General features: G+C 46.7%; 1 protein-coding gene across 1 annotated transcript in view; it reads right to left on the reverse strand.

Moving 5' to 3' along the window:
- Nucleotides 1-12,296, reverse strand: part of LOC140459768 (STE20-like serine/threonine-protein kinase) — a 56,728-nt gene extending 44,432 nt beyond the window's left edge. Inside the window, exon 1 of the mRNA XM_072554285.1 lies at nt 11,363-12,296. Coding sequence (XP_072410386.1) covers nt 11,363-11,515 — 153 coding nt within the window. The 5' untranslated portion in view covers nt 11,516-12,296. The remainder of the gene's footprint in view (nt 1-11,362) is intronic.
- Nucleotides 12,297-12,828: the final 532 nt, after the last annotated feature.

Below are 12,828 nucleotides of genomic sequence, written 5' to 3' on the forward strand. Positions count from 1 at the left end.
AAGAGCTTGGCTGTTCAGTCTATCCATGCCCCTCATAATTTTGTAAACTTCTATAAGGTCACCCCTCAGCTTCCAATGCTCCAAGGAAAACAGCCCCAGCCTTCAGCATCTTCCTATAGCTCAGAGCCTCCAACCCTGGCAACATCCTTGTAAATCTTTTCTGAACCTTTTCAAGTTTCACAACAGGAGAGAAAGCAGTATTCCATATGTGGCCTAACCAATGTCTTGTCCAGCCATAACATGACCTGCCAACTCCAATATTAAATGACTGACTAATAAAGGCAAGTGTACCAAATGCCTTCTTCACCGTTCTGTCTACCTGTTACTCCACTTTCAAGAAACTATGAACCTTCACTCCAAGATCTCTTTGTAACACCCTCCAGTCGTTATTATTAAGTGTACAAGCCCTCTTGGTGACCAAAGAGTTTCTGGTTGTAGTTGCTGTTTTTCACAAGGGACAAGAACATAGGGAGGACCCATTCATTACAAATGCACAAGGCACTGATGAGGGCTTACCTCGAGAATTGGGGACAGTTCGGCACTCTTTATTTCAGAAAATTGTACTAGAAGCAGTTCAGAGGAGGTTCTTATTCCTGGGTTACTTCTTAAGGACAGACTGAACCCTTGGGCCGATACCAACTTGAGTTCAGAAGCATGAGAGGCGATCTTATTGTTACATATAATTCCATGGAAGAACTCGATAGAGTGAATGCTGGACAAATGTTTCTGCTGAAGGAAGAGAGTAGAACGAACCTACTTGGTTTAAAAATAATACAGAGTAAAGAACTTTTTTTTCCCTCTGTCACAGAGTGACCAAATCTGTGGAATTTTCTCCCTTGGTAGATTAGAAAATTTCCGAAAAGCTGTGTCATATCGGAAGCTAAGGATTATGGGAGACGGGCAAGAAAGTAGAGGTGATGCCACATCAGAATCGTCTTGATTTCACTGAACTGTGTATCAGGCTCAAAGGGGCCGAATGCCTGACTCCTGCTCCTAATTCATACAATTCCACATCAGTTCTTCAACCCTGAGGGGCTATTTTTTTCAAAAACATTCCCATTAGTGTCAACAGCTTTGAAAAGCAGTACTGTCGGGGAGTGGACAGAATGTGAGGTGGGGAAGGGGGTGTTTGTCATGCAACTACCTGCTCCATGGGTTGCCATGGAGATTCGCCTACATCTAACTGACAGTGCCGAACACGCAACTAAACAGGAAACTATCAAATGTGATGCCGAGACAGACCAAAAGCAAGATATTAATCATTTTTTCCAATCATTTCCTTCCCCCGGTATCTGCTTTCATTCTCACGAGGGCTGGACAATCAGGGTTCAGGTTGACTATTGGCTTGTCCTGTGTCAGGGCCCGAGGCCCGTTTTGAAAACAAACATTTCTTTTAAAGTTTTTTTTAACTTCAGCTGTTATAAAACTAACAGCAGCCAGGTCAGTGATTTCAAGGTGTGCAACAAGGGGGAAGCACGTTTGGGCCAGGGATGACTACAAACAGAGGAGAGTTTGCTCTCTGCTGACAAGGATTGGACAATCTTGGTGGATCAGGGTTAGACTTGACTATTGACCATTCACCTCTGACCTCCAGCACCTGCAGTCCTCACTTTCTCTCCACTGACTATTGATTTCAGTTTTGCTCGGCTCCTCGATGCTACACTCAGTCGAATGTGGCTTTGAGGTCAAGGGCACGGGTACAGTTCCAATGTTTAAAAGACATTTGGATGAGTCCATGAATAAGAAATATTTGGAGGGATATGGGCCAAGCACAGGCAGGTAGGACTGGTCTAGTTCGGGATTATGGTTGGCATTCCTGATGAAGGGCTTATGCCCGAAATGTCAACTGGCCTGCTCCACAGATGCGGCCTGACCTGCTGTGCTTTTCCAGCGCCACACTTTTAAACTCTGATCTCCATGATCTGCAGTCCTCACTTTCTCCCATTATGGTCAGCACGAACTGATTAGGCCGAAGGATCTGTTTCCATGGCGTATGACTGCAGGACTTTCACCTCACTTCTGGACCTCAGCTCTCTTGCCCATGTTTAGATCACAGCTGGAGTGGACTCAGGTGTCGAGTTACCCTTTGGCATGAGCATTTACTGAATCCTGCACTATCAACTTCCTGGGACAGATCATTGCCCAGAAGCTGCACTGGGCCAATCCTGATAAATACAACAGCAGGTCAGGCACTGGGAATCTTGGAAAGAGTAAGTCACCTCCTGACTCCCCAAAGCCTTTCCCAGCATCGCCAAGGCCCAAGTCAGGGGTGTGTGATGGAATACTCCCCACTTGCCCTGGATGGGGGCAGCTCCAACAACACTCAAGAAGCTCGACACCATCCAGGGCAAACCCCAGTCCACGAACACTCATTCTGTCCACCTCTGAAGCTCAGTAGCAGCAGTCTGTACCGTCTACAAGATGGTACAACATCTACAAGACAGAATGATCCTGCACTGTGACGTGGAGAAGAGAGCGAGCCCAGCTATTCAAGATGGCAGCACCAGCACGGTAGGCCCATCCACTCCAGCCCGGCCACAATTGTTTTTTTTTTCTGTCTCCTTTTTGTCTTTTTTCTTTAGTTTTTCCTCTTTTTCTCATCTTCCTGACATCACTCGGAGGCCGAAACGGTGTTGCAGTGGCCAGAGAGGAGTCCTGGAACCTAGCAGCAGGAGAGGAAACCTTGTCAAAGTCCTGGAGTTGTGTATGGCACCCCAGCCGAATGAGATGAACTCTATTGACAGTCATAGAGTCATGGTGATGTACAGCATGGAAACAGACCCTTCAGTCCAAGCTGTCCGTGCCGACCAGGTAGCCGAACCGAATCTAGTCCCATTCGCCAGCACTTGGCCCTATCCCTCTAAACCTTTCTTATCCAGATGCCTATGAAATGCTGCAAATTGTACCAGCCTCCACCACATCCTCTGGCAGCTCATTCCATACACGTACCACCCTCTGTGTGAAAAAGTTGCCCCTTAGGTCTCTTTTATATCTTTCCCCTCTCACCCTGAATCTATGCCCCTCTAGTTCTGGGGTCCTCAACCCTGGAGAAAAGACTTTGTTTACCCTATCCATGCCCCTCATAATTTTGTAAACCTCTATAAGGTCACCCCTCAGCCTCCAACACTCCAGGGAAAACAGCCCCAGCCTATTCAGTCTCTCCCTGTAGCTCAAACCCTCCAATCCTGGTAACATCCTTGTAAATCTTTTCTGAACCCTTTCAAGTTTCACAACATCTTTCCAATAGGAAGGAGACCAGAATTGCATGCAATATTCAAAAATTAATTTAATGTCCTGTACATGCCACAACATGCCTTCCCAACTCCTATACTCAATACTCTGACCATTAAAGGAAAGCATACCAAACACCTTCTTCATTATCCTAACTACCTGTGACTCCACTTTCTAGGAACTATGAACCTGCACTCCAAGGTCTCTTGGTTCAACAACTCTTCCCAGGACCTTGCCATTTTAATTTATAAGTCCTGCTCTGATTTGCTTTTCCAAATTGCAGCACCTCGCATTTATCTAAATTAAACTCCATCTGCCATTCCTCAGCCCATTGGCCCATCTGATCAAGATCCTGTTGTACTCTGAGATAACCTTCTTTGCTGTCCACTACACTTCAAATTTGGGTGTCATCTGTCAACATACTAACTATGTGTCCATATCCAAATCATTTAAGTATTTTCTTTCTTTTCTTTTGCACCTCAAAATAGTGCAGAATTGTGGACACGGACACTTTTCACAGTATCTCCCTCAATATATGTGACAATAAATCATTCATTCATTCATTCACCAAGGCTCCTTCGACAGCACCTCCTAAACCCATGACCACCACCATCCAGAAGGACAAGGGCAGCAGATACATGGGAACACCACCCCCTGCAAGTTCCCCTCCGAGAAAGTCACTCTCCCGACTTGGAAATAAATTGACGGTCCCTTCAGTGTCACTGGGTCTTCCCTCCCTGATACCACTGCAACACATGGACAGCAGTGGTTCAAGAAAGCAGCTCACCACCGCCCTCTTAAAGGGCAATTAGGGATGGGATATAAACACTGGAACGGCCTGCCGTGATAGTAATGAGGTTAGACAGGTGGACCCCAGAGAATCTGAGTTCCCTGATTGGGGCTGTGTACCTGGACCAGTCAGGGAGCCCTGGCTGACAAGATAAGAACAAGAGGTTCTGCTCAGTCTGAGAGCTGGCCCGGAGGGAGCTGGGTCAGTTTCAAGGACTCTCCATGTGTAAATAAAGAGTGACTTGGTGACAGGATCCTGGCCTTTGTGGAATTATTTCATAGCCAGTGACACACACATCCCATGACTGATTTAAAAAAAAACACAACTGTCGAAAGAACAGATATTAATAAACCGAAGCAAGACTGAACCAAGTGAACAGAAAAGAAACTGAAAGTGTCCAGTCTATTCCATCGACGATAAAGTCACCACTCCATCACTTATTGATCAGATTTGGGTGCTTTGAGGTGCATGCCTACTCCTCTCGAGCTGCGTCTGTCAGGAGTGCAACAAATTGACTGCAGAGACACTAGCTCCAGGCCAGCATTGAGAGATCTGCCTTCATTCGGAAGTGGATGTGGTTTATGCTCTTTCTGGCAATCACTTGGCTGAACGAGAGGAAGGCATCTCTCTTCGAAAGATCGTATCACGATCTTTTACCACCACCGCTTCTCTTCTTGATCGGAGCTGGACGGTTGAGAGGCTGTTGTGTCATTTGCAGCTTAAGGCGTGGGGCAATGGACCATGGGATGCGTAGGCACCTTATTCGGCACTTGTTTCATACTAAATAGCTTTGCGGGCTGTTGCGACAATGACGGTACACCGTGTGCCACAGAGTTTCCAGCTGTGGGTTGCTTTGTCTGTGGATGTCAGGTGAATGCATCAGAAACAGGAGCAGGAGTAAATCGCTCGGTTCCTGGAATCTGCTCCATCTCTCAACAAGATCCCCGAATGTGGTTTCAATTCTCTTTTCCTGCCTGCTTCCCCCACCCAGCCCCATAACCCTTGTCACCTTAGTCAGTTAGGCAAAGAATATACTCAAAAGCCCAGCTTTGATTTCTCTCTGGGACAGATCATTCCACAGATTAATGTCCATCTCGGAGGAAGAGAGAGAGAGAGAGAAAAAAAAACCTCTTCTCCATCTTAAAGTGGAGGCCACCTTCTTTTTCAACTGTTTCCATTCGTTCTCTAGCCATCCCCATGACAGAAAGAGTTTAGTTCATGTCCAGGCTATTGTCTGTAAACATGGAGTCATACTGCACGGAAACAGACCCTTCGATCCAAGACGACCATAATCCCAACTGAACTCGTGCCACCCGCCTGCTCCTGGTGTTTAAACATCTCCCTCACAATTCTGAGCGCAAAGGGGTCAACTTCCAGCTGCTGTTTAAAGCTGTGCTTGGATTAGCTGGTGAGTTGAGCTGCAGAATGAAATTGGTCAAGTTTGTGTTCCAATTCCTGCCCCCCCCCCCACCACCACCACCCAGCAGGCCAGCCACTGTGGCAAGTCCACTGTCCAAGCCACCCTGAGCAGAAATACTTCATCAAGTCAATCACAGGCAAAGCCAAGTCTCTTAGTGTCCCAACACTACAGGCGATATAGATTTTAAAAGTTCCATGAGGCGGCAGGTGGGAAAGAATTCGTGTTAAATCTTAACCCGGAGTGAGTGGGAATGAGCTGGAACCCTCGATGCCTCCGAGAGATGATTTCAAGTGACGGACACCTGAGGGAAATAAACTTGCAAGGGCGAGACAGGAGACTGGCTGGATTGCCATGGACATCCAGCATGGACTAGATGGGATGAATGGACTCCTTCTGCGTTGTGGAGGTTTCTTTTTATGACAAAACCGTCACCATGTCCCTTCAGCTGTGAAATCTGCAGCTCGAAGCACCCAATCATTTACCAGTTTTGTGATGAGAAATGAAACCCAATTGCTATGTGGTTAGAACAGAACTACCGAGATTTAAATAGTGAAGCAGGTTGTTTGGGTCAGTGGGCTGCATATTTTGTACAACACTGTAAAACAACCAGTTCAAATCCTGTTTTTGTTCAAATCTCCCCTGAAGTCACGGGAGACAGAAAAAAGAGAGAGCTAATCTCTAGCTTCTCCAAAGTCACAATCCCCCATCAGATGACGATAGCAGATGTAGCTCTCCCCGGGCTGTATGATGAAAAACTGAAGAAATAGGACCGTTTGGCCATTCAGCCCATCCAACCTGGTCCGCCATTTGTAAACACTGACCCCATCTTCCTGCCCTCTCCTCACACGTCCCATGATTCCCCAAGTGACGGTAAAGTCTATCCGCCTGATACGGAAGGAGCCTCCACAACCTTTCGGGGCTTAGAATTCCCGAGATTCACAACGCTTCGAGTGAAGAAATTCCTCCTCATCTCAGTCCTGAACAATCTGCTCCTTAGCCTGAGGCTGTCCCTGTTCCCCTCCCCAACAAGTTCTCAACTCCCCAGCCAGGGAGATACAATCTCTCATCCTGCTCAGCCCCTCCACAATCTTGCCTGCGTGCCAGGAAGACCAAAAATGCAGCCGAGCTACAAGATGATGGTGAATTGAATTGAAGTTATTGTTACGTGTACCGGGGCACACTGAAAAGCTTTGTCTTGCGAGCAGTACAGGCAGATCACAGAGTTAAGGAGCATAGATAGTAAATAATAGGTAAACAGTGGCAAAAACAAAAAAAAAACTCAGGTACAGGCAAATGTTAAGAGTTTGTGAATCCATTCAGTATTCTAACAACCGTAGGGTAGAAACTGTTTTGAAACTGGCTGGTATGTGTGTTCAGGCTTCTGTACCTTCTCCCAGTCATGTTGTGTGACTAGTAATCCTAATGCTGTGGGGACAGGGGTTGAACACTCACCATTGTTGCTGGTGGAACACAAATTTAATTCAGTGATTTTTAAAAACTTGGAACCAAAAGTTGATGACGACACTCATCCACTGCCAATGTACACCTACCCGGTGCATTAATGTCTACTCTGAGGAGAGGAATCTGCCGTCTTTACCCCGTCTTATTTTCTGAATTTACTCATTTCTGTGAGCTTTGAGCGGTGTTGACTGACCAGCATTGATTGCCCATCCCTTGTTGCCCTTGAGAAGGTGGTGGTGAGGTGTCTTCCTGAACCGCTGCAGTTCACTTGCTGTGGGTTGACCCACAATGCCCTTAGAGCCGGAATTCCGGAATTTTGACCCAGCGACAATGAAGGAACAGTGGTATGCTTCCAAGTCAGGATGGTGAATGGCTCGAAGGGGAACTTGCAAGGGGTGGTGTTCCCATGTACCTGCTGCACCTTGTCCTTCCAGATGGAAGTGGTCCTGGGTTTGGAAGGTCCTGTCTGAGGTTCTGTGCTGCTATTCTGTGGGTTTGGGTTAGATTAACCAAATTGCATTGGATTTCTAACTGATGTAATGGAATGGGAGAGGTGGAAGTGTGGGCAGTGCAACCCTTTCTAATGTGACTAGAAAAGAACTTCATCAGCCCACGAGACAAGGCCCAGAGTGCACAGTATCAGACCAAATGGAGAGATCAGCAAGTTATGAAGATCCCTCCACCCACTGCTGCGGCTTGCAGCTCCTCCTGCTGTCATGGGGTTCTGTCGCATTGGTCTGTCTTGTGCCACCTTGAAGGTTTTCAAGAAGAAATTCAAGATAGTCCTTCAGGCCAAAGGGAGGAAGTAGGAACAGGGGACTGAGTTGGGTCGTCAGCCCAAGATCACACTGAATGAGAAAGCAGGCTCAATTAGCTATGTTTCTATCCTCTGTAGCTCTCATCTATAACCTCGCTGTGACATCCATCATTAAACTACATATCAGTCCGTGTAGAGTTTGCACGTTCTCCCTGTGTCTGTGTGGGTTTCTTCTGGGTGCTCCAGTTTCCTCCCACAGTCCAAAGATGTGCAGGTCAGGGTGGATTTGCTGTGTTAAATTACCCATAGTGTTCAGGGATGTGCAGGTTAGGGTGGATTGGCCATGTTAAATTACCCATAGTGTTCAGGGATGTGCAGGTTAGGGTAGATTGGCAATGCTAAATTACCCATAGTGCTCAGGGATGTGCAGGTTAGGGTGGATTGGTCGTGTTAAATTACCCATAGTGTTAGGTGCATTAGTCAGAGGGAAATGGGTCTGGGTGGGTTACTCTTTGGAGGGTCGGTGTGGACTTGTTGGGCCGAAGGGCCTGTTTCCACACTGTAGGGAATCGAATCTGATTTCAGTCGACCCCACCCTCTCCAGCTCTATCAAATTGACAAAATATTGACACTCCGTTTTTCTGAATGTTACTTTTGTTCTCTGTTGCCCCTCCCTAAATGCCCTGGAATGAAGGAAAAAACATGGTGGATGATGGAAATCTGTAAAAAAAAACACGGAGAAATCTCTGTGGAGGTGGAAACACCTTTGACATTTCAAGTCTGGTTATGACTCTTCTTCAGAAGCCAATTGCCCTTGGTTTGCTTGGCCATTTCAGAGAACAGTGAAGAATCGACTATGCCACGCTGGGTCTGGAGTCACGTCTAGGCCAAACCAGATTAAGGACGACAGATTTCCTTCCCTCCAGGACGTGTGCAAATCAGGTGGGACTTTCTTGACCATGGAGGATAACCTCCTGGTCACCATTACTGAGGCTACCTTTCAATTCCAGATTTATCAGATTTAAAACTTCATGAGCCGTTGCAGGGATTGAACCTGGATGCTTCCTGGCAATCAGCCTGGTCCTCTGGATTACTAGCCAAGTGGGGGTATTACTGGCATGCCACTGTCACCCACGCGCCTGGAGCCATCAGCACCAGGGTTGGTACGGCACAGAAATATTTCAAAAGGTTGTGTAAATGTGCCTGTTGCATGCACCGAGAGTGGGAGCTTAGGATTTGGGTTCGAGCGCAGTCGCCGCAAATCTTCTCGGGTCCTGCTGTAGTTTAGGAGAGCCGCCTGTGGACCTCGTCGGCACGTTCAGAGCCTTTCAAGCCCATCTGGGCCAGACAGGCTTGCGAGACTGCTAAAGGGAGTCGGTGTGGGGTTGGAGAAGGGAGCACGATGGCCAAGCTGTTCACCTCAAAGTCATCAGGGCACAACAGCAAGAATCTCCAATCTCGGGGTGGGGGGAACACCAATTTACACAGCAGGAGGAAAGGGTGCTGAATGCTGTCAAGTGGAGTCCAATTGATAGGGGTATTGCCAGGGACAAGGAACAGATAAGATTTTGTTTAATTTCAAACCAAAACAAACAAAAAAAGCTTGTTAGTTTTCTTCTGAGCTCTGGGTGGAGCAGTTGCTTCCAGAGTCTGATACTGGACAAATAAAAGATGTGGTTGGTTTCGAATGATAAATGCTTTGATCTGGGCCAGTTGCCTCGGAAGAGGACAAGGCTGTTCAACCGCCTTTCTTGCCAATGGATTTAGAGAATCTTGCTCAGGGGTTTCCAGCAATGCCTCTCGGTTTGAATTACCCACCACTCACTGTTGGGAGACCGGGGTAGGAGGACGGGGCTGGGGATTGACATTGTATGAGCCCTGGATGAGAAACTTTGAATGAAAGGTAATGTGGGCTTAACACAGCCCACTTGCCATTTCCACCATGGCATTTTGGTAAAACAAACAAAGACAAGACTTATACAACTAAAGTAGGGCCGTAGGTAGTGTTGTAGAACAGAGCACACCACAGGGTTCAGGTACATAATTCTATGAAGTTTGCGTCACAGGCAGACAGTGTGGTTAAGAAGTTGTTCAGCACACTTACCTTCATTGCTCAGACCTTTGAGTCGAGGAGTTGGGGCGTTGTGTTGAGATTGTACAGGATGTTGGTGAAGCCTCCTCTGGAGTACTGATATTACTGAGAGGGTTCGGATGAGATTTACCAGGATGTTGTCAGGAATGGAGGGTTTGAGTGACAAGAAAAGGCTGGACAGGCTGGGACTTTTCTCACTGGAACATAGGAGGTTGAGGGATGACCTTATAAAGGTTCATAAAATAATGATGAATGTAGATAAGGTGAATGGTAGGGGACTTTTCTGTAGGGTGGGGGATTTCAAGATGAGGGGACACATTTTTAAAGTGAGAGAAGAAAGATTTTAAAAAGACATGAGGGGCAATTGTTTTACACAGAGGGTGGTTCGCATGTCGAATTAACTTCCAGAGGAAGTGGTGGATGTGGGTACAACATTATAAGACATTTGGATAAGTACATGATGAAGAAATGCTTGGAGAGACATAGGCCAAGTACAGACAGGTGGGACGAGTTTAGTTTGGGATTATGGTCGGCATGGACTAGTTGGGCTGAAGGGTCTGTCTCCATGCTGTATGACTGTATGTCTCAGAAACCCACTCCCAACAGCTCACATCTTTTACCCCATCAGTCAACACATCCAAGAGACACAAGGAAACGAATAGACAGTATAGCAATTCTAAAGCAGTGAAAAAGATCAACTTTGTTTGATGAGTCAGAACACAGCAATTAACACAGTCACATTAGCAAAATAAAAAAACTCTTCAATACTATAGACATTTGATGGGACCTTGAAGCTTTCATGTCTGCTCCTTTGTTGAATCAATTTATAACTTATTAGGAATGCCTGTGTTGATTCAGAGGATAGCAGTTCATAATCTATTCACACGTAAAGTACTGCTTTTTAAAAATGTACTCAGATTCTGTTCATCCCTGGACGACAGAGTGATTCCGTCGGGTCATTTGAGGTTCAGAGTTAACCAAATTGCTCTGGGTTTCGAGTCACAGGTGGACTAGACTGAGTAAGGACAAAGTCAGAAGTCACATGTTACTGGGTTATAGTCCAACAGGTTTCTGTGAAATCTCAGGCGCTGCTCCAAACTGACTTCACTTCATCTGGTGAGGGAGCAGCGCTCCGAAAGCTTGTGATTTCAAATAAACCTGTTGGACTATACCCTGGTGTCGGGTGACTTCTGACTTTATCCACCCCAGTCCAATATCGGCATCTCCACATCAGAAGCTGACTGAGTAAGGACAGCAAATAGTCATAGGTTTGATGCGAGAGGACATGGTTTTAAAAACGATACCTGAGGGGTAACCTTTTCACGCAGAGGGTAGAGTGTGTAAGGAATGAGATACCAGAGGAGATGCTGGAGGCTGGTACAATTACAACATAAAAAAGGCATCTGGAAGGGTGTATGATTAGGAAGGGTTTAGAGGGATATGGGCCAAATGCTGGCCAATGGGACTCGGTCAAATTGGGAAATGGACAAGTTCGGATTAAAGGGTCTGTCTCCTTGCTGTGCGACTCTACGACTGTATGAAGGGATTTGAACCCAATCTCTGGGAGCAATATCCCGGTAAATAAGGAGCAGCATTATCACTTGGTCTTACCTTGAGAACTTTGCCAAACGCCCCGTCTCCCAGCTCTCCAATGACTTTCCAGACACTTTCAGGATCCACATCTCTCCTCACGTGTTGGTACTGTTTCACCTTCTTCTTGTCCAGACCCAGTTTAAAAAGTTTCATGAAGCTTAAGAAAGACATTTCTCCCCTCTCCCCGTCCCGCCCCTCGATGAAAGGAACGAGGAAACGCGAGAGAGATTTCAAAAACAAACTGAAGAGAAACAACCTCTCAGTTAAACCTTCATGGGGAGGTCTCGTCTCCCTTCAACACTGGCTATCTCACAAGTCACAGTCCATGGTTGGAGAAAAACGTGCTTTAAAAGCTTCTCAAAAGCGCAGAGGTACATCTTAGCAGCGTCTCACCTGCTGAGCAGGCTGGGGGGCCCTCTGTGTCTCACTGCCAGAAGTCGCTACAGAGGTTTGCACGTTTCCAGCTCACTGCAATTGCATTGCCATTTGTGTGTGTCTGCGGCCGGAAGAATTCAACTCATTTGACATCGAGAGCACTTGAAAATTATAGCTTCCCATGAGGCACCGTGCCAAAATCTACCCGCATTTTGTTTTTGTCCGCCTTTTTTGCAAACTCAGCCTCCAGCTCCCTGAACTCCTGGGTTGAGTCGAGCTCGCTTGAACTCCGAACAACTCCCGGCTTCTCCCAAAAGGGCCCTTCTTCCAAAGTCGATTGGGAGACGCTTCAAATGTTCGAAGCCCTGTGGTGTAATTGAGCGACAGTCCCTTCGGTGGTTTGCAGTATCAGCGAACAGATTTATGTCCCAGGAACTAGATGTGAATGAAAGATTTCTGACGTTTAAGGTGAAGGCGCAGAGATATCTCACCACCCACCCCTCACCACTATGAGTAGGCGTTTTGGGGTCGAATGAACTTTGAATTAGATGCAAACAGACTTTACTTTCCAAATCTTTCACAGTCTGGGAGAGAATAGTAGGGATTAACAGACAAGCAGAGCACAGGAGCCTGTTCAATCTGATCAGGGCTGATCCAATGTTTCAATGTCAGATTCCTGCCAAGTACCCACTGATGCTTCTAAAATTGAAACATTTGATTTGTCTCTTTCAGTGACTTGGCCTTCACAGCCTTCTGCAGGAGAGAATCCCCACAGGTTGACTGTGTTCTCTGGATGAAGAAATGTTTCATAAAATCCTTACAGTGTGGAAGCAAGCCATTTGGCCCATCGAGTCCACGCCAACCCTCTGAAGGACATCTCACCCAGCCCCAAACCCCTTTTCTCTCCCTGTAACCCTGCATATCTCATGGCTAACCCACTCAGCCTGCACATCCCTGGACTCTATGGACAATTTAGCACGGTCAATCCACCCTAACGTGCACATCTTTGTGACTGTAGGAGGAAACCCACAGAGACATGGGGAGAACGTGCAAACTCTACAAAGACAGTAACCCGAGAGTGGATTTGAACCTGGGTGCCTGGCGCGGTG

The sequence above is a fragment of the Chiloscyllium punctatum genome, chromosome 35, assembly GCF_047496795.1.
Source record: "Chiloscyllium punctatum isolate Juve2018m chromosome 35, sChiPun1.3, whole genome shotgun sequence".
Lineage (NCBI taxonomy): Eukaryota > Metazoa > Chordata > Chondrichthyes > Orectolobiformes > Hemiscylliidae > Chiloscyllium > Chiloscyllium punctatum.